General features: G+C 50.2%; 1 protein-coding gene across 2 annotated transcripts; it reads left to right on the forward strand.

Annotated features, from left to right (window-relative positions):
• Window positions 1-36: 36 nt before the first annotated feature.
• On the forward strand, window positions 37-20,742 carry eif2ak3 (eukaryotic translation initiation factor 2 alpha kinase 3). Of its 2 annotated transcripts, XM_089004432.1 has the most exons (18): window positions 38-519; window positions 7,514-7,643; window positions 10,475-10,669; window positions 10,766-10,899; window positions 11,405-11,666; window positions 11,748-11,916; window positions 12,019-12,144; window positions 12,210-12,332; window positions 12,409-12,635; window positions 13,290-13,399; window positions 13,474-13,596; window positions 13,675-13,824; window positions 13,897-14,440; window positions 15,477-15,650; window positions 15,722-15,898; window positions 15,980-16,081; window positions 16,304-16,366; window positions 17,159-20,742. In XM_089004432.1, the coding sequence occupies exons 1-18, from the start codon at window positions 239-241 to the stop codon at window positions 17,372-17,374; spliced, it is 3,306 nt and encodes a 1,101-aa protein (XP_088860558.1). In that variant the 5' UTR covers window positions 38-238; the 3' UTR covers window positions 17,375-20,742. The 2 variants fall into 2 exon arrangements, with proteins under 2 accessions (XP_088860559.1, XP_088860558.1); XM_089004433.1 differs by lacking the exon at window positions 13,474-13,596 and having other exon boundaries at window positions 37-519; window positions 13,597-13,824.
• The last annotated feature ends 72 nt before the right edge of the window (window positions 20,743-20,814 follow it).

A 20,814-nucleotide genomic window follows, 5' to 3' on the forward strand; every position in this document is an offset into this window, starting at 1 on the left:
CAAGGCGGGCTCGGACTCGTAACCACGGCAAGTCTTGCATCAAGTATAAAGAGGAAAACACGGCGGTGGCCGCGTTTACACGAATGACAAGAAAAAGGGGCACTCGAGGGCAAATCGCGAGGTTACTTTTGGACATTCACGACGCCAAAGTTTGTTTGTATTTTTTAGCATGTAAGGATTTCCACGGCCGACTAGTGGCACGTCAATCTCCCGCCTCACTAATGTTCCAGCTTTCCAAATGGAAAGGGGGCTTCGCTTTGGCAGCGTGAGCATTTGTCGGTCGCTCGTGCTCCTCGGCGCGGTCGCGGCGTTCGCGGCGTTCGCGACCCCGCACGCTTTGGGCTCGGGCGTCGCCGGCGGGGAGCCCCGGCCGGCCTCGAGGGGCGCGGGCGACGGACGCCGAGCGGTCAAGACGCGTCCCGGGTGGGCCGATGTGACCGTGGAGGACGCGGACGGCGGGCCGACCGCCGCCGACGACCCCCGCGGGGAACAACGCCGACAAAGTGTCCCCGCGAGAAGGTAGGCGAGGCGGATACGAGCTGCCCGACATCATCGCGTTGATCGCCGAGCGGTTACATCAAGAAACTTCATCGAAGCTTTCCTTCTTGCTAACTGGACTAAATAGCCCGATTCGATGAGCGAAACAACTTAAAGCGAAATACAAAGCAACAAACAGTGAGAAACCACCCCGTTTTACTAAACGGTTCCGAAATTCCCAAAATTCAAAGTGTTTTTTTTTTTTTTTTGTTTGTTGGTTGCGTCAATGTGATTCTTCCGGTTTGAACGGGGCGACTGTCAAAAGTGTCCCCGAACACAAATCACAACAGGAAATGGACACCTTCCTGAATTTGGCGCAACAAAAACGTCTCCGTCCAAAGTTTTTGGAACGATTTGAAACGTGCACTTTGCTTCTTTTAGTGCACTTTGCGGTCATGATTGTGGGTCGATGGGTGATGTGGCAGCTCCGCTCGGGCGACGGTGCAACGCGCTCCACATGCAAACTTTTTTTTTTTCTCGTGTCCAAAAAATCGCATCACGATCCTTCTACTCTTGCTGTTAGATTTGGACTTGACATTGTAATGCAGCTTGTTTAGCTCTCTTTGGCGAAAGAATGTAAAAATGGCCACTCGGGGTCACGAACCGCAGCAGCGACCAAAAATGGCTACTTTTTTGCGAGGAGGAGCGCCTTGCAAAGTGAGCGTTGTTGTGCGCAGGAATGCGGTTATGATTGACATCGTGGCTTGCAGGTGCGAGCGAGCGATTGTTTGGCCGCTTGCTTGGCGTGTGAGGTTAACCAGCGAGATGAAAAAAACGCAAGTAGAATTACAAATTTAAAAATGAAGGCCGCGGTCGTGAGTCGGATGTTACCTGTATATCTTGTATTTCTGTATATTTGTATTTGACTGATTTATTTTGGGCGTGTCGAGCTAAATTGGCTGGCGTTGGCATGGTTTTCCACAACGTGAAAAGTTGTCCTGAAAACAAAAACTCTTAAATTAACGATTAGATTTTTATTCCCCAAAATCAATTCTGAGCGACATGAAGCTGAAGATTTCCAATTTGGGAAAGGTGAAGAAGGATTCAAGCCGTCTGCCACATTGTTTTGGGTTGTTTTTTTTTTCCACGCCGCCTCCCCACAGACCGACCGACCGACGACGGACGGACGGACGGACGGACGGAACTCATTCACCCTCTGCCTTAAATTATTCTCTGTGTGGTCTTTTTCAACACGCTCGCCCGTGTCTTCTTCTTCTTTTTTTTTTTGCAAGCAGAAATGGATGAAAAGCTTTTGAATTGGGACGGCCCTCTGGAACTTGCGTTCAATGTTTGATTTTTCCCATTCCAACTTGTTATTGATGAGGCTTGCTTGTGCGTTTGAAACAACAAAGAGGGTGATCACTAAAAGTCCACTTTTCATTGACGGTCCATGAAATTGAATTTTGAAAATGCATTTTTTACCCCCCCCCCCCCCTCTAAAAAATCTCTGTCAAAAGAAAAAAGCCACCCCCCCGCCTTCCCCTTGTTCACGGGAGACGCATGTTGCTAGCTCCTGTCGGGTCCTCGGAGGTTTCCGTGCCACCTGTCAGGAGGACGTCCAAATGTCACTTGGTTCAAAAAAGACATCCGGCGACTTGTTTTTGTCAGAGCGCCACCTACTGGCTATGGGGGCGACATCTTTTCAAATGTCCAAAAACAATGACTGTTATGTGTTTTTTTTGGACATGGGACAATTTGAAATTTAGGTTGGGACTTTAGCTAGCAACATGGAATTTCGCACCTTTGATTTGCTTTGTCGGGCCGAATAAAATGAGGTGGCGGGCCAGATTTGGCCCCCGGGCCTCGACTCGGACACCCGTGACCGAGACCACCAAAAATTTCCCGGTCAATGTAACAACAGACCCAGATTAAAAAAAAACGTATCTTGGAGCCATTTTCCAAAGCCAACAGGAAGTCGGCCATATTGAATTCACTAGAAAGCGGGCATGGCTTTCATTGGCCAAAGCGGCTGTATTTTGCCCCGCGTCATCCACTCTTCAAATGAGTTATTGTGCTGATTTTTTTACAGTATTGGTAGCGCCATCTACTGGCCACAAACCAAAATGTTGTAGCGCGCCGCGTTTCGTTTTGAGGGTCCAAAGGTGCAGCCCAAAAAGTCCTTGAAAGGTCGCAAGGGCGACTTGTCCATTTTTCTCGCCATGGCCGTTAGCCGCCGACCCCCGAAAGTTGGGAGGAATGGCGAACGGCGCCGCTAAACGGAAGCGGCTTGAGCCTGCCCCCCCCCCCTTCCTTTGTACCGCCGCCCTTGCCTCCCCCCGCCCTCCGTCCCCCTTCGCCACCTCCGCCGCCTCCCTTGCCCCCTCGGGGCTCCGCCGCCGCCGCAGCCCCTCCTCGCTTAGCAACAGCCAATGCGCCGGGCCGGCCGTCCCGTCGGCCAATGGCGTCGCGGAGATGCGCCGCGACTCCCGATTTGAGCTGTTAGTTTGGGGGGGGGGGTTGATGTCTTCATCCACTTTTTTGTTGTTGTCCTGCTGACTTAGTTTGAGTCCTTGCGTGATGGTAACCCTGGAGAATTTATGAATAGACGCCGTCCCGCAAAAAAAATGGCGGCGCAGGCAGGCCAGTCGAAGCTGCGACTGACGTTTTCAAATGGGACGCCATTTTGTTTTCTATTCCATGATTGCGTCATCTTATGTCATCTACCGCGCCCTCGTTATTGTTGGATAGTTTACGCGCTTCAAATAGTTTGCCGTCAAAATGGGTCCACTCCGGCGCCAGGGTTTTTGTCATCGTCAATCCAATTCCGGGTCCCACGGAATATTGACTTTTAGGACGACATCAGCATTCAACGCAGCGCAAGAAAACTTAGATGTTCTTCTTTTATCAGAAAAGAGAGTGCATTCCTAAGTGATGTGGGTCTGGACTTATCTGAGCTTGAAATGGGGGCAGCTGTACGAAATACAATAAATATTGCTTGATAGAGCGCTTTAACAAGAGTGGAAGCTGGAACAAAGCGCCAACTTGGAAAAAATGCTGCCCCCTTGTGGAAGGGAAACATTACCAGAGGTCTGGCCAGCACTTTATCAGCACCCCAAGCAAGAAAAAACCCAAACGTGAGCCAAGACATCATATTTTCAATTCCTCATTCACAAATGAGCACATTGATTGTAATTTATTTTGTAGAGCCACAATCATTTCGAGCTCATATAACTCCAGATCCATATGACTTGGGAATTAACTCTTAACTCTTTTTTTTTTTTTTTTTTTTTACTCATGAAAGAAGAAAGTCTAAGGTTGTTCCAAGTGCTTTGACGCTGTCCATATTTTTGGAAAGCTTCCACTCGAATTCAACAGATTCAATTCAGTCCACGGAGAAATTTAAATTTGAGTGGAAAAAAAGATGGGTAGCACGATTGAAGCCACAAAAAACCCAGAAGGAAGTTTGCCCTTTGTGGCTTGTTATTGCCATCTCCATTTTACCATAGAAGGCTTTCAGCTCGGATGAAAGGAAAGGTGGGGAGAGCAGCCGTGATGTTTGGACTGGAGACGGTGCCACTGAAGAAAAGAAAAGAAAAGAAAAGAAAAGAAAAGAAAAGAAAAGACAGGAAGCAGAGCTGAAGATGTTGAGCTTTTCTTTGCGAGTGACCAGGTTGGAAAGGATCGGGAAGGACTACATTAGAGGGACAACTCATATTCGAGGCGTTGGAGAGAAAGTCAGACTGAGACTCTGCATCCTTCTGCCGTCTATATCGGGAGAAGGATGCTGAGTCCTGAACTGCCAGGCGGGAGACCGAAAGGAAGTCCCAAGAGGAGCTTTATGGATGTGGTCATGAAGGTAGCTGGTGTGAGAGAAGAGGATGCACAAAACCGGGATAGATGGAGGACACTGATTGGCTGTGGCCACCCCGAGGGGAAAAGAAGTAGAGTGCCCACCCCAAAGAATGGCGGCCACCTCAGAGTCGGTCAGTTGGACCAAGAAAGATGCCATTTTCTAGTCTAACTAATTCTTGATGCAGACCCCACAAACAGATTCAAGAAGTCTGCCATTTTGGGTTGGAATAGCTAAAAAAAAATGGGGGGAGGGGCTAAAAGGCAAGTTCATTTAGCAAGTGGAAATGTGGATCCACGACACCCAAAAAAAGGCTCCTGAATCAAAATCTAGTGACAAAAAATCTGCCGTTTTCCTGACCAAAAAGTCTCCAGAAGTCGTGGCCAAAGATTTGCAGGTCATCCGCGGGCCCTTTTGGTTTGACGTTTGGTTTGTTTGGCATTCGGTCGCGGACCCACAAAAAAACAGTCGGTGTGAGCCATCGTGTTTTTGCTGGTGAGGTTTTTATTTTGAAAAGCCAAAATCGCAAGCGCAGGTGTTGTCAAATCGCCGCAAACGTTTGTTTCCGGCAATTTTTTTTGCCATCACGAAGCTGGACTTTTCAACCGGCGGGCGTTTTTTTTCTTGCTTGCCTCTTGAGAAAAAAGTTGCTCGGATGACATTTGCGACGTCCCGCGTCCCGTCCGACTTTGACGAGTCGGGACGCGTCTTGCAGCAGCGCGGCACTTTGGGGTGTGGCCAAAGCACACAAAAAGAGAGAGCGAGAGAGAGAAAACCAAGGCGGGAGCGGGTGGCCGCCTTGTTTTTGCCGCCTTGGCTGCTCGGCAACAACCAATGGCGAGCCGTCGGCGCGGCGCGGCCAATCGACGGCCGGCGCACTTTTGGATTCCAGCGCGTGCGAGCCGATGAGGAGCGGTGAAAGCAAAAAGGCGCCGCTCGCTCGCTCGCCCGCCTTGTTTTTCTTCCCAGTCCGCGGCTGAAAAAAGCCACACCCTCGCCTCTGCCGTTGCGCCGAATGCCACCTTTTCACTCCAGATTGTCTCCAAAATGGCTCTCGAGCCTTCATGAGATGCTCATTGAAAGATGGACTCATTGGTCAACATTCTTCTGCTGAATGTTGACGTAGCCCTCAAACTGAATATTTTGGGGCTCCTGGAATTTGAATGACAGTGACAAAAACCCTGGCAATGGAGGAGTTAAATCGGATTGAATGAGCCTTTCAAAACTGTCAAGGTCACTTTTGAAATTAGATTACATTAGAAGAAATGGGATGAAAGTAGTTTTTGACTCCATGTGTTTTTGTTGTTGTTGTTGTCAATTTTTTGTCATCCGTGTGGAGTGGTGAAATGGACATTTCACAGCAGCAATGTGAGGAAAGGAAAGAAAGAAGTAGAAAAACCAAGAGCGAGAGCTGCCGGAAAGGCAGCCACTCTGGCGGCGCCATTTTGAAGTCAAAAGAACAACAACAACAACAAGGAAAACGTGACTAACAAGCGATATGACAACACAACGTGCGTTCATGCGCGCCGGCGCTAATGGAGGAGCTTCGGCGTTCCCCAACAAGCGTTTTGCCGCAAGCGGCGGCGGCGCGCCGCATTCCTACCTTTGGCCGCCGAGCGCCACGTGCTCCCCACGCGCTCGTATTGTTGTTGCTTGTCGCCGCTCTCCCCGTGGCATGGCGACAGGCGGCGCCGCGTTGCCATTGGTGGGCCGCCCGCCCGCCCTCCCTATTGGCCGGCGTCGGGAGCCTTTGGCGCTGCCGATTGGCCGCGGCGTTTCCCCCTCGGAGACGGCGCCGCTTGTTTCTTTCAATGGAGGCTGCGTAGCGCTGACGTCGCCCCTCCCCCTCCCCCGCCAGGAGCGGCGAGAGCGAGGCTAATTGGCTCGGCGCTAACAAAAGATGTGAACGGAGCTGCTTTTCGTCAGCCCGAGTTCACCCCCGACGTGCGGACTTGGCCAGCAGGCTTTTTCCCGCTTCCCCTTGAAACTTGCCGTGCCGCCAATCCAATCCAATCCAATTCAATTCCCGCTCTTTTTGTTGTCCAAAATGGCGACGCCACTTCTCTCGTTCCGTCGCCACGCGTCCTTAGTGTGCCAATGTGGGATTCATGCTAAGATACGTTCCAAGCGCTTAGTGCTAAGCTAACAGCGTTTATTTCTTGACGGGCACGTTGGCTCCCTCTTGTGTTTCTTGATGAAGTAAAAGCTGAAGGTTTGCGTATGTGTGTGAGTGCCAAGATGGCGCTGACGGTCCCCCGGACGCCTTTGACGGCCACCATTGTCGATAATCCGCCCCCCCCCCCCCCCCAGCACCCTCCATTGCCCCCCTTGGCTTTGAGAAAACACTTTTTTCTCGGCCGCCTTTTATTCGCCGCTCACCTTCCTCATTAGCATGGCGCTAGTCCGCCGCCGTCTTTCTCGACTTCTTGTTTGTCTTCCTTGAGGCAAAGAGGCGGGCCTTCGAGCCGCTGCTGAGCAACAGCCAATCAGGTTGAGACGGTTGAAGGCCCGACAGCCAATCGGAAGGGTGGATGGATTTTGTTCCTCTTTTTTCCCCCTCATTGGGGGAACAAACTCTGTTTTTGTGTGTTATTTTAGCATTTGTGATCACGCCAGGAGCATTTTAACTGATTTAATTTCATTTTTGTGATTGTGTTTGAGGGTTTGGGGACCATGTTTTGCATTTACATTTTCTCATTCTCGGCTTAATTTAACGGTGCCAAAGTGACTGACTGCCTCTTGGTCACATGTAAAAAAACAACAACAAACAAAACAAGACCACCCACCCCAAGCCCCCCCTGACTGCGAATAGTTTTGGAAACTTCCTTCCATCCATTGGCTTTAATCCTGGTTTTAGTCATCTGTGGGCAGACCCCCCCCCATCCCCCCCTCGGCACACTTGATGCTTGGGGACCGTTCAATAAAGGCCATCGATCACAGATTAGTCCCGACAAGTAGCGGCTGCTTGGGGGGGGGGGGGGGGGGAGCTATGCCGCCGCCATTTTTTATTTCTGGGCCCGTCAAAAACCGCCAGATACTTTTTCAAACAAATTTGAGCAAAAGTTGATGGCTTGAAAGAAAAAAGTCGTTGATGTGACGTAAGACCGTACCCAAATGCACCTCCCGAATCTGGCGTTCAGTGTGGACTTAGCCTGTTTCGATTGATGGTGAACTTGTTTTGCGCAGGTCGTTGGTGATCATCAGCACCCTGGACGGCCGCATCTCCGCTCTGGATCCGCACAATCAAGGGCGCAAGCAGTGGGACCTGGACGTCGGCTCCGAGTGCCTGGTGTCGTCCAGCCTCAGCAAACCCGAGGTACACCTTCCCACCCCCGCCCCGAAGTTTGACCCAAAAGTAGCATCTGGGCTTCCATGGGCCACCAAACGTTTTTTTCGAACATAAATCTGGTTGTGTTGCGCCAACTTTTGTGTTCCGCTACAATTCCAATGGCAAATGTCCCTCCCCATTGTGGGACTATGAAGGACTTTCCCATTCTGATTCCGATCGCCACGCCATGGAAAAACTGCGACATGGATGCTTGTTTCATACGTTCCGTTGACGGCACTAGTGGAGAAAAGGAAAAAGCAAATGGCTGCCGTCTCCCATTCGGAGGTCAAGGATGCGTTTCTTGAAGAACTCTTAAGCCGCTGAACTCGCTGCGCTTTGAACGGTGGAGGCAGGCGTTCGGGCGTTGCTTGCATTTGGAACATGTAAACATGATGACGCCACCCCCACCGCAGCGCACCCCTCCCCCCTCTCCTCTTGTTTCCCTCCACTCGGAGGAGCGTTTACTTTTGCCTGGAAGATTATCCGCTTTTGTTGAGCCGCTGAGGTTTACACGCGCGCACCGCGTCGACACAACGCGCGCCGGCGGCTTCGGAGCCGTCGCCGCCAAGCCTTTCACGTGAATTCGACACCCCGCCGTTGTCGAAGACGAGGGTGGCGACTCAAACGGCGAGTTTATGACGATTTTAGCTTTAGTTTGCGATTATTTCATTGACTGGCGGATGATGTGCAAAAATGCGTCCAGTCGATTGCCGTGCCAGCGCGAGATGGCGGCCGGCCGGCTGGCCAAAGTTGTCGTACGCGTTGCGCTGCCACAAGTAGAATTACCATTTTAAAAATAGGGTCGTAAGTATGGGTGGCCGTAAGCCGAGCCGGTCGTAAGTCGGATGTTACCTTTATATATCGCGCTTGAACATCATCTCGGCAACATTCCAATTCAATTTTTTGCTCATTTCCCCCAAAAATGAGGTGGTCCGCCCGCGTTGGCTTGAGGTCGGCTGGCGATTCCCTCCGTGGATGTTTTTGGCTGTTCAAATTTGCTCACAGCTGCAAATTGAGTTGAGCAATGCCGCCAAAAGTTGCTGTTCTCATTTGACACCCCCCCCCCAAACTCCCAATTTGCCCACTCGTCCGTGACATCATCTGTTGTGATTTTTTTGGTTTGAATTTTTTGGGGGCGGGGCCGTTGGCGCGAATGTATTTTTCCTCTTCGGTTTGTCAATGCAGCGCCGGCGCTCAATCTGCTCGGTGATTAGGGTTCCATTGGGGAGGGCTCTGCCGCCGCGCCATTGGCTGGCCCCCCGACACGCCGTGGGAGGAGGCAGCCAGTCACCTGCTGCCCCCCCCCCCCACCTCCATTCTGCACGGATCTGCCCCTCTTCTTTTTTTTATTGCTCTTTTTTTTTAGATTGGCAAACACAAAACAGCGTTGTCTGCACAAAACGAAGCGTTTGCGTGTGTGGGGGTTGAAAGGTCAGAACAAGGTTGTCAATCAAAGTGGAATGAGTCATCCTGGTAAGTGTAAGAGGATAAAGGGAGGGGGTGGCCGGTGGGGGGGGGTCGCACGTCCGCGCCGTAGACTGAGGTCACGCTGGGACCCAAAGATGATGTCATCACATAGTAGAAAACACACACCCACACACACACTGAGTGAGAGATTAGGGCGCCGTGATGGACGAGCGTCCGATCCAAGTCATTTGTCTTCCGACATGGCGGAAAGCAGAGGAGGCGGAGTCCTGGATATTTTTAGCATTCCTATTAGTGCGTTCCAATTTTCTTCCCATTTAATACAGGTAACATCCGAGTTATGACCGCGTTCCGTTCCGACAAAACGGTCGTAAGTTGAAATCCATTCAAAATGGCCGACGTGATGTTTACACGACAGGATAGTAGACGATGTCAATCTGTTGTTTTTAAGCAATGTTTTCTATTGAATACTATGCTATACCAAAGTGTTTACAGTTCATTTATAATTTTTGGTGTCATTTTTATCATTTTACATTTCATATTATCGATTTGTATTACTGTATAACTGTATGTGTAATGCATACAAAACTCGCCCGACACACGCTCGAACTCAGGCGGACACCAAAGAAAAAAAGTAGTGTACAGTACTACAGGAAATGTTGCCAAGACGGTATGTGCACTGTATAACTACTGTATCGAGTGTAGTCACGCAGTAGATTGCTGTGCAAATGTGTGACATGCTGGCTGGCCAAAATGGTAGCACGCGTTGCCAGCTACTTGCGCGTTGCGGTGCCAGGCGTAGAAATAAAAAACAAACAAAAAGGGTCTGGCGGTCGTAAGTACGCGTGGTCGTAACTCGTGGCGGTCATAATTCGGATGTTACCTGTATTTTGGCTGAGATTATTTGCTGAGAGGTTGTGACGATCGGGAAGAAAATCAAGTCGTGGTTTTCAATGTCGGAATTTTCCAGACAGATTCCCTCGATGCAACTTTACGACCGTGCGTGATGCTAATTTTGTACAGTATCCTGTGTTTTTAATGGCTAATTTCCCCACTAGAATGTTGTTGTTTATTATTGACATCCGGTGAGTTTGGTGGCGTGATCTTTGATATCTCGTTATGAACGTTACGAAACAAAAGAAAAGGAGACTTGCGTGCAAACATTCAGCGCCGAGCGTGGGAAATCCAAATGAGGCTGGAAAAAATGCCTTCTTTTGTTTTCCATCATGCTAATTTGGATGCTAGCAAAATTTGAACAGTTCACTCCACGCAAAAACGGTCCGTTTTTTTTGGGACCGGTAGAATTGAGGCCAGACGACACACCTGCTTTGCAAAGCGGCCTTTGCAACGTGTCGCGTACATGAAAGAATGTTGTTGGTCGGTGTCCACTTCAGGTGTTTGGCAGCAAGATGGTGATCCCGTCCCTGGACGGCGCCTTGTTCCAGTGGAACCGCGACCGCGAGAGCATGGAGGCGGTGCCTTTCAGCGTGGAGTCCCTGCTGGAGTCGTCCTACCGCATCGGAGAAGACACCGTCCTGGTCGGCGGCAAGTCGCTCACCACCTACGGCCTCGGAGCCTACAGCGGAAAGGTCAGATCCCATGCGGGGGAAGCGGACTAGCCTGGGAACTCACTTTGCGATGAGGAAATGCTTCAATTCAGCGCGTCGAACCCTGCTCCTCTTTAGCTACGCTACATCTGCTCCGCCGCGGGCTGCAGCCGCTGGAGGCCCGAGGAAACGGAGGAGGGCGAAGATGTCCTCCTGCTTCAGAGGACCCAGAAGACGGTCCGAGCCATCAGGCCCCGTTCGGGACTGGAAAAGTGCGTCGTCATGAATGCGTCCTCGGTCTCTCGCTATCGGTTTCAAGGGATCGGGTCCTCGATACCCCGCTGATGCTAATCACCCGATACAGTGATACCTCGGCTTGCGAGCGCTTTAGCGAACCAACTTTTCGCCTTACGAACGTTAAATTGGCGAGAATATAATCTTGGCATAGCAACTATTTTTCGGGAAACACATGGAGCGCCACAATGAGTGATGTGTCGTTTGCCAACGAGCCGCTTCTTGGAGCTCCTGAAATGGCAGCCCAACAAGTGAAATGGTGAGAAAATGGCTTGAAAACACAGTGAAATTTAGACTCGTTTCAACTTTATTGATAGGCAGAGTGTAGACTGCAAGGTTAAAATCCGTCTCCACAAATAACCATCTGTACAATTTGTAGAGAACATACAAGCAAGGGAAGCGGCTATGAATGAAGTCTCTAGTGTGTCTGCTGTCTCATATCGTCATACCGGCGATCAAGCGTAGCTTATGTTTCATCCTCAGGTGGAACTTTAGCGTGGGGAACTTTGAGCTGAAATTCCTACCGGAGGCGCAGTCGGCCATTGACTTCCCGGCGGCAAAGATGTCCGGCGGCGACCCCTGGTGGCGGACGGCGCGTCAGACCATTATCACGGAGGAGCCCGAAGAACAGGCGGACAACAAGAAGCACCACAACCTGGACCTGGTCATCAAAGTGTCCGTCCCCGATTGGAAGGTGATGGCCTTTAGCAGCGAGCCCGACGGAGGGCTGGTCTGGGAACATCAGGTGAGTCGCGGGACGGAAATTGAGACCGAGGAGGTTAGCGGTCCGAGTCACCCCGGTGCCAAATGACTGGTCGTGTGGCAGTTCTGCACTCCCATCGCCTCCGCCTGGCTTGTGGCCGGAGGCCAAGTCACCCCCATCAGCCTGTTTGACGACACGGCCTACAGCAACCAGTCGGAAACGGACGAGGAGGACGACGACGGCGACAATCCGGACACGTCCAAAGACGCTTCGGCGTCCAGCGTTTACCTGGGTGTGTGTTCACCTGCGCCGCCACGTAGCCGAGGCTTCATTTGTAGGAACCGCTTCAATTCCATGGTTTCATCACATGTCCCTCCCCCCATCCCCACGGAAGGCATGTTCCAGGGTCAACTCTACCTCCAATCCTCGGTGAGGATCACCGAAAAGTTCCCTTCAAAAGCCATCGGGTCCGAGAAGGACATCGTCGCGTTGCCGATTGTCAAATGGAAGCCTCTCATCCGTGAGTCTGGCGCTTCGCCGGGATGCCGACACGCGACGATCCCTGACGACGCCGCTGTCCCGCAGATTCCCCGTCTCGGACCCCCGCCCTGGTCGGCTCCGACGAGTTCGACAAATGCTTGAACAACGACAAGTTCTCCCATGACGAGTACAGCAACGGGGCGCTGTCCATCCTGCAGTACCCTTACGGTGAGACTCTGGACTCTTAAGCTTTTTCTGAGGAGTCACCTGACCCGTCGCCTCCCTCCCTCCCTTCCTTCCGTAGACAACGGCTACCACTTCCCCTACAGCAAGCGCTACCGGGAGAAGCGGGACAGCGCGGTCAGCGTGATCAAAAGAAGCGGGGCGCGGCCCGACGGCGGCAGGAACAAAGACCCCGTCCTGCTACTGCCCTGGTGGAAGGAGATCCTGGGCACCATCGTCTTCTGCATCATCGCCACCACCTACATCGTACGCAAGTTCTTCCACCCGTCGGCATCCGTTGGCGCCAGGGTAAGAATGACCTCAACTCAAACCCAATCAGAAACCAGAGGAAAGGCCGTGACCTCGTTTTCTGTAACACTTGTTGGAGTCCCAGGGGACTCTGGACTCGGGCTCATTCCCGGTGGACTTCAGGGTCTTGGGTGCACCCCGCACTGGAGCTTTAAACGCGACAAGACAGGGTACTGTCCCAGCTGATTTTGGTCATGAAAAGATGGACGTTTCGCGAGAGAAGTGGCGTGGTCTTCACCCGACACTGGAGCCTAGACTCTTAAGTGACACGAGGCCATCGAAGTGCTGTATCATCTGGACTGGAGCCCGTCCCAGTTAATTTTGAATTGAGAAAAGAGGTGTGCACCATGGACTGGAGCCGATCCCATTTAAATTTTTGCCAGGGAAGCGATACAGACCGTGGACGGTAGACTATACTCCCTAACTCGGCTTATACCGTGAACTAGAGCCTCTTGTTGACTTTAGGTAAAAAGAATGGGGTACACCTAGGACTGGTTGCCGGTGTGAGGACAAACTAAACACTAATCGTTTTTCCTCGGCTAGAACCCATCTTGCCAGGAAGCCAAGATGGTCATTTGTTGTTTTCCGCGAATGGACTTCAAGTTCAACTTCATTGATCCCTATGTCCTTCATTTTTGTTTTTGTCTTTCGAAGCAACGCAAAGAGTCTGAGACGCAGTGCCAGACCGACAAGACTGACCTCGAGGTTGTGGAATCCAAAGAGCCCGATGGCGAAGAAACGCGGTGCGGCGCATACGTGTCCAGGTAAGTCATTAGCGCAAGTCCGACGAAAGGAAGTCCAACGTTATGGTCACGCGCCCCTACGCACCTAACTTCAGGTACCTGACGGACTTTGAGCCGGTTCAGTGCCTCGGCCGCGGGGGCTTCGGCGTGGTCTTTGAGGCGCGCAACAAAGTGGACGACTGCAACTACGCCATCAAGAGGATCCGTTTGCCCAACAGGTTGCGGCGGCGGCGCGGATCCGACGCCGGGGGCGCTTCCCGCACGCCGTTTTTGAGAGCGGTCTCCGGTTCCCGCAGGGAGGTGGCGCGCGAGAAGGTCATGCGGGAGGTGAAGGCCTTGGCCAAGCTGGAGCATCCCGGGATCATTCGCTACTTCAACGCCTGGCAGGAGAGTCCTCCCGAGGGCTGGCAGGAGAAGATGGACCGCAGGTGGCTGCAAGACGCCAGGTGAGACCCCGACGGGATCCGACTCGTGCGCCGAAGCCAAAATGACGGAGCGGACATATTTGCGTCTCGTAGTGTCACCGAGTCGCCATTGAGCTTGGCGGAGCACGCGGAGCCGCCGTCCGTCAAAGTTCCCGTGTCCCGTTTTTCGCCAGCGGGCAGCGACTCGGGCTCGGGCACGGGCGCTCTGACGGCGGACGGGTACGCCGGGCATCGACCGTCGCCGGACGACGGCGAGGCGTCCCCGCGCGACGGCCCCGACTCCGAACCGGACCGCCCGGGCACACCCGACTCCTTCGATCTGTGCCTGCCGAACCGGCCCGGCGACTGCACCTCGTCCTCCTTCGACATCGTCTTTGAGGACTCGGGATGCGACCGCGACGCCGGGGTGGAAGCGGAGGCGGAGGACGAGGAGAAGGAGGACGAGGACGAGGAGGACGCGGAGGACGAGGCGTCCGCCACCCGTCGTGACCCGCCCGGCTTCGGCGAGACGGCTTCGTCTTGGCTGCGCGGCCCGCAGCCCGAGGACGGCCGGCCCTTCTCTCCGTCGCCTCCCCGGCCCAACTCGCTGGCCCTGGCACTGCCCGCCGTCACTCTGGCCGGCCAACCGTCGCCAAAGGTTTGCAAAATTGCGTCAACTTGGAAATGTTTATTTCGAGGACAACCGACAGCACGTTTTTGTTTCCTCACTGACATCAGAAACATTTAATAGCATCGAAAATAGCCAAAAGAGGCGGGCTGATATTTTGACTCAAATGCAAAACGGCAATCAAAATGACCGCGCTCGAGAATCTAAACAAACAATGGCTTCAGATTGGGAGAAGATGCTTTCTTGTTACTCATCCAGTTGTGAATCTGATTCAAATCGTTCTGAAGAGGAAAGCATACATGTTTGCCATCCATGAAAGGAGTCCTTGCGTATGTAGCGGCCAGAAAATGCACAAGATGGCGCACGCGCTCCGTTGGAAATGGGCGGATTTGCATGCTGGGAATTGGTGTCAACGTACACCTTCTTTATGCGTGCTAACGCCATTGGCTGCCACACACAACGATTCACGATTCAGTTATTGATGTCGTTTTCCTTCTAATTTCGCCATCAACTCGGTGTTTTCGGACGAAAACAAAGTACCCAAAATGCATTGCGGGTGGCTTTGTCGGTCAGGGGCGTTCCCTCCGTGACGTCACGTCAGGCATCGTCATCAACTGGAAAACAAGACCTCGTGAATATTCAGCGCCAGTCTTAAAATGTCAGATGTAGCTTTAATATGCGCTGAAATCTTTGTCAAATGTCGTTTGACAAATGATGGACGCAACTTGTCCGGAGGTGTCGCTTGTCCTTTAAATCATGTCTTTTTTTGCAGGGGGGCGGGGGGGAAGTTTGCCTTTGTTTGTTTTTTTAGCAATTTTGTTTTGTTAATAGGGGGTCGTTTTGACTTGTTATTGATCAATTCTGTTTTTTTAGGAGGGGGAGGGGGCAGTCGTTTTTTTATCCATTCGGTTTGTTTGTTTTTTTTTTTCATTTTTGCTATGTTTTTTTTTTTATATTGATATTTTGTTCTTGTTGTTCTGTTTTTTTTTTTTTTTTTTTGTTTTGGGGTGGTGTCATTTGAACGTCACTTTTGTCTCAATCCAAAATGAAATCCTTTTGTCGGCAGGCCTACCTTTACATCCAAATGCAGCTGTGCCGCAAGGAGAACCTGAAGGACTGGATGGCCCGGCGCGGCCTCCCCGAGCAGAGGGAGCGCAAGCGCTGCCTGGACATTTTCCTGCAGATGGCCGAAGCCGTCGACTTCCTGCACAGCAAGGGCCTCATGCACAGGGACCTCAAGGTATAACGGGCAAAGTTTGGGGGCCCCGAATGACAGAAGCAAGACCCACCCGCTCTGCCTGCCTTCCGCAGCCGTCCAACATCTTCTTCACGGTGGACGACGTGGTGAAGGTGGGCGACCTGGGCCTGGTGACGGCCACGGAGGACGAGGAAGATGAGCGGCGGCGGCGGCGCGCCGCGACGCCCGCCCCGCTTCTCACGCGCCACACGGGCCAAGTGGGAACCAAACTCTACATGAGTCCCGAGCAGGTGAGGCCTTCGGGGCCACAACGTTTGCCTTTGCGACGCGGCTACGTCTTCTCAACTTCTTCTCATCGTTCCCCCGGGCAGCTCTCCGGACAGGCGTACTCGCACAAAGTGGACATTTACTCTCTGGGCCTGATCCTGTTTGAGCTGCTTTACCCATTTCGGACGCAGATGGAACGAGTGAGGGTGAGTGGATTCAAAAGTTGCTAGCCCGCGCAACCTCACCCCGTGTACGGTTTTCGCATCTTCAGAAGACTCCATGTTGACTCCATCCATGGATGAGTCCGTCACACAAACCCAGAGTGACACGCTGACTCAGTCCCGTCCCGTCCCGTCCCGTCCCGCCGTCACCGTTGGCTTTTCTTCGGGTGATAGTCGTTCACACGTGTTATCGTTCCCTTCCCGCAGACGTTGACGGAGGTTCGCTCGCTGCGCTTTCCGGAATCCTTCTCCAAAAACAACATCCAGGAGGTCAGTGGCCCTCTGCTGCCATCTACTGGCGGCAAAATGCAACCATTTAAAAAAGAAAAGAATAATCATACATTCTAATAAGAATCCATTTCATTTCGAAGCACCTTTCAAAACACTCAAGGTCACTTTACAGTCACGAGATATGTTTTTCTTTGGGTGAGTGGCGGCAGCCACACGCGCCGCGTTCACTCAACCCGGACGTAAATCAAATGGAAATAGAAAGCTAGCTCGCTAGCTAGGTAGCCGATAGAAAGCTAGCTAGCTTTCATCAGGTTTTGGTCTGACATGATTTGTCAAGTCCCCACCAGATGAACAAAAACCTGGAAAATTTAAACAAGAAAGCTAAAAAAATGTCCTCAAATCAATTTTTTCAAAAGTTTCATAAATATATTTTGTTCATGTTTGAAATTACGTTCTCACGGGACAAATCCTTTGCACACTATTTAGCAAAAACATGTATGTGTGTGTGTGTGTGTGTGTGTGTGCGTGTGTGTGTCTGTGTGTTATTTCTGGGTTGAGTAAGTGAACGCTGGCGCGTTTGGCTGCCGCTGCTCACCCGCAGAAAAACCTGTGTCTGTGAGAGTTTTGAAAGGTGCTTATAAATGAAATATATTATGATGATGATCATATCGCACGAATCATTTTGTTTTCTGTTGACTTACTAGCATTAGCATAGCATCCGTTCAAACGCTGTTGATTTTTTTGGGGGTCAAGATTCCAATGTTGTTTTCTGTTAGTGTTTTTTAACCTCCTCCCCTCCCCCCTTGCATATTTGTTTTCTGCTTCTGCTAGCTGAGCATGGTGCTTAGCATGCTATCGCTCATCCCCGGCGAGCGTCCAGAGGCAGCGGACATCACCAGCCTGCCGCTTTTCCAGGACTTGGAGCTTCCGTGGCGACAGGCGGCCGTGCGCCAGCGCTCGCGTACCTACAGCACCTCATCGACGGGCGGCGGCGCGGGTGGCGCGGGTGGAGGGGGACGCCCCCCGCGACAGCCCGGCGCCACCTGAGGGAAGTCCCTTAACATCCCCTCCAAAACCACATTTTGGACACCATTGCTACTGAATTCAGCCAAGTGCTCCTCAGATCTTTGTTTTTTTTTTAAAATTTATTTATTTTGTCCCCCCTCCCCTTCTGGACACGCTTCAGTCCCGACGCCATGGTTACGCGCACGCTACACCTCAGGTAGGACAACCGCGAGGAGAGGCCTTCGGTTTCATGCCTGCCTCCCTCTTTTTGTCATCTTTAATTTGAACGAGAAGAGGATGTGAGTGGATGGGAATTGCCTTTCGACTAAATGAGCCAACGCTTGTGACGACGACGACACTACTACTACGACTCCACATCTCTTCCGAGCCCTTTCACGCAGAGTGCCGCTTGACAAGTAGAGACAACTTCAAATGGTTAGCTAGCCCGATGGCGCCGAGGAAAAAAAAAGGCACCGTCGCCTCGATTGAACATCGGCGTCAGCATTTTTAGGAAGCACGTTGACCTTTTTTAGTTACCGTCATTTCCGGACTACATAGCGCACCTGATTATAATAATCCGTGTCATTTATAAGCGCCTTTCAATACTCTCAATGTCACTTTCCAGTCACAGGATAAGTTTTTATTCTGTGGGTGAGCAGCGGCAGCCACACGCGCCAGCGTTCGCTCAACTCGCCTCAGCCAGTCTGTTTTTAAAGGACAAACCATTTTGTACATACACGAGCCCACGAAAAACCGCACGTTTATAAAGAAAGACGGGACACAGAAAATGTTTTCAGAGTTTTAATAATATATCTTAACTTTTCTTTCAAAACAGTGGCTGTTACGCGGCAGCAACACAACATGCATTACGGTAGTAAGACAAAATAAACCATGGCGGCACAAGTGAGACAAGGCAGCAACGCGTTAGCACTCGCTAACAGGTCTGGCTTGGCGACGAAAAAACATAGCAAGTGACTGAGACACGGAAGAAATACGTTGGCAAAAGTTACTCTTGGCATACGGACAGTTTTGCTCAACGATTTCTCGCCGCTGCTTATCCAAACTTGCCACTCGAAAAGGACGCTTTCTTTACAAGCGCAGTTACGTCAACTGGCGTCTTCCTCGGCGTATACATTCACCGTGTCTCACTCTTACCTTTAGTAGTCGAGCGCCCCACGGTGGCCGTTAGAAAAAGATGCATACATTGGCCGCAGGGTTGAAAGCTTGTGACAAAAGTCGCGGTTTAGAGTCCGGAAATTGCGCTATGTTGTTTTTTGTTAATGTTCTGGGAGGCTCTGACGTGAAAAAGAGCCGCTATGATGACATCAACAGTCATGAGAAACAAAAGCAGAAAAAAAAATATTTTCAACTTGGGCCCTGGAATACAACTTTTTTTGTTTTTTTGAAATTCAGAGCGAAATAACCTTGTTCTGCGTGGAACTACAAAAATGTGTGCTTCATGTTCCCCGTTAACCCTTTTTTCCCCCCTCAACGTTTCCTCTTCCCAAGCCATATTGTTCCGGCTCCAATTGTAAAATGGCCTCCCGGTTAGCCTGTACGGTGCCCCCTAGTGTTTGGGCGTGTACAAGACAACATGCAATAGGTTTTATATTGGAATTCTTTTCTTTTGTAAACTCCTCCAAGTGCCATTATTATTATTATTTTATAATAATAATAATAATAATAATAATAATAATCAGATGCCCCATTGTTGTGGAGATCCACACGAAAAAGAAGAGTGATGGGGCAACAATAATGACACGCTTCATGCCAAATTCTCATGTTGCAACTATTCTCACATAATTCTGATTTTTTTTCCCCCCTTATTTTTCATACAACTGTGACTTTATTCCGAGAAAATTCAGCTCCTCAAAAAGGGGCCCGAAAATAGCGAGTTTTGTCAGTGATTTTTTTCCCCCCACTAAATATGATTTAAATTTTATTTCTGGGTTTTTTTTTATTATAACTGTTGTAGAAGAATGAGAACTGACAAAACGGACACTTTTCCCCCCTCTGATCGTTTTTCTTAAAATTGTGACTTCACTTTTTTAAATGGAAAGAAGATTTCCAGGGGGAAATAACAAACAAATGTTATTTTTTCCATTTCCAGAAAATGACAACTTATTTTTTTGCAATTTAAGTTTCATTTTCATAAAATGCCTTTTTCTGATCACATTATTGTTGGAAAAAAGATTCAGATAATTCAGACTCAATTAAGGTCAATCAAAAAGATGCGTACCCAGGAAAATTTCAATTGTGGCTTTGCTTAAAAAGCTATTGATTTTAAATTACAACCACACATTATTCGGTTTATGAAAGACCAATCGCCAGAGTTTGAGCTATTTCTGTCAATTGATGGCTTTCCCAAGACGTGTCCATCGTTTTCTTGCAAGCAAAGCTGTACTCGTCTGACAAAGTCGTCAGTCACGTTTGATGAAAAAGTGCGTCAAAGTGATTGACAACTTTGGAACACATCTTGGGAAAGCCACACATTGTAAATGCTCTTCCATAAACGGAATAATGTATGGTTGTCATTTGAAATAAATACCTTTTCAATCAAAGCCACAAGTGACATTTTCGTGGGTACGCACGCATCTTTTTGGGTCACCCTGTAATTGCAATTTTAGGCGAACAAAAGGACACATTTCTCTCGCGCTTATAGAAGCTAATTTAATTCTATGACCTTTTCCTTGTATGAATTATTTTTTTTCTTCTTCTGGTGAATGGAGGGAAAATACTTTTCATTTTCCTTCTGAATCTTCCAAAGTTTTTCTGCTTCTTAAACGACTGGATTTTGTCATTGTGATTGTAATTTTTGTGGTGCCGAAGAATTTGGTCAACGGCGAATTTCGGCACGTGAGCCGACGAGATCCCGGACGTGACGTGGCGTCACGTGAGCCGCTGGCCAAATGCGGAGTCGCGGGACCCGTCGGGTGCTCCCAAGATGGTCTTTTTCTAACGTTTTGGGGAGAAGATTTTTCTTGTTGTTCTCTGGCCTTTTTTGGAAGTCGAGTGACGTTTACGCACTGGGCCTTCCTTCTGTGCCATTTTTCTCAAAGTTGCGGACAATCAACACTTCATCATCATCATCTTTGTTGTCCAAGTCAAATCGTTGTTGATTCTTCTTCTCCTGATTTCGGAGCTTTCGCTGCCTTTTGTTTGGCTCCGATGAAGAAATGTTGGGGAGGGGGGCTCTGTATCATGGGACGAGTACCTTGGTCCTACTCTATTCCTCGGGTGAAAAGGCACGCGTTGTTTTCTGTTGACGCAGAAATGTAAATACTATGTTCATTTTGCTTTTTATTTATGTTCCATGCTGTTGATCAATCCGTTTGGGGTTGGCGTTTATTGACAAGAGAATATGACTTCTTACAAGTCTGACTTGAATAAATCTGTTGGGAAAAAAAAGATATATCGTCATGTGTTGTCCTTTGTCCATGAATCTTAATAATGCTGTTTTTATTTAATGTAAATTTTTGTGT

The sequence above is a fragment of the Hippocampus bargibanti genome, linkage group LG09 (assembly GCF_051943395.1).
Source record: "Hippocampus bargibanti isolate YZ-2025 linkage group LG09, ASM5194339v1, whole genome shotgun sequence".
Taxonomy (NCBI): Eukaryota; Metazoa; Chordata; class Actinopteri; order Syngnathiformes; family Syngnathidae; genus Hippocampus; species Hippocampus bargibanti.

Bases quoted from the DNA above. Each gene is read 5' to 3' on its own strand.
- eif2ak3 (XM_089004432.1), top strand. From the start codon at position 239: ATGGAAAGGGGGCTTCGCTTTGGCAGCGTGAGCATTTGTCGGTCGCTC. The intron at 520-7,513 runs GTAGGCGAGGCG...TGTTTTGCGCAG, and splicing joins CAAAGTGTCCCCGCGAGAAG to GTCGTTGGTGATCATCAGCA. The intron at 13,597-13,674 runs GTTGCGGCGGCG...CGGTTCCCGCAG, and splicing joins AGGATCCGTTTGCCCAACAG to GGAGGTGGCGCGCGAGAAGG.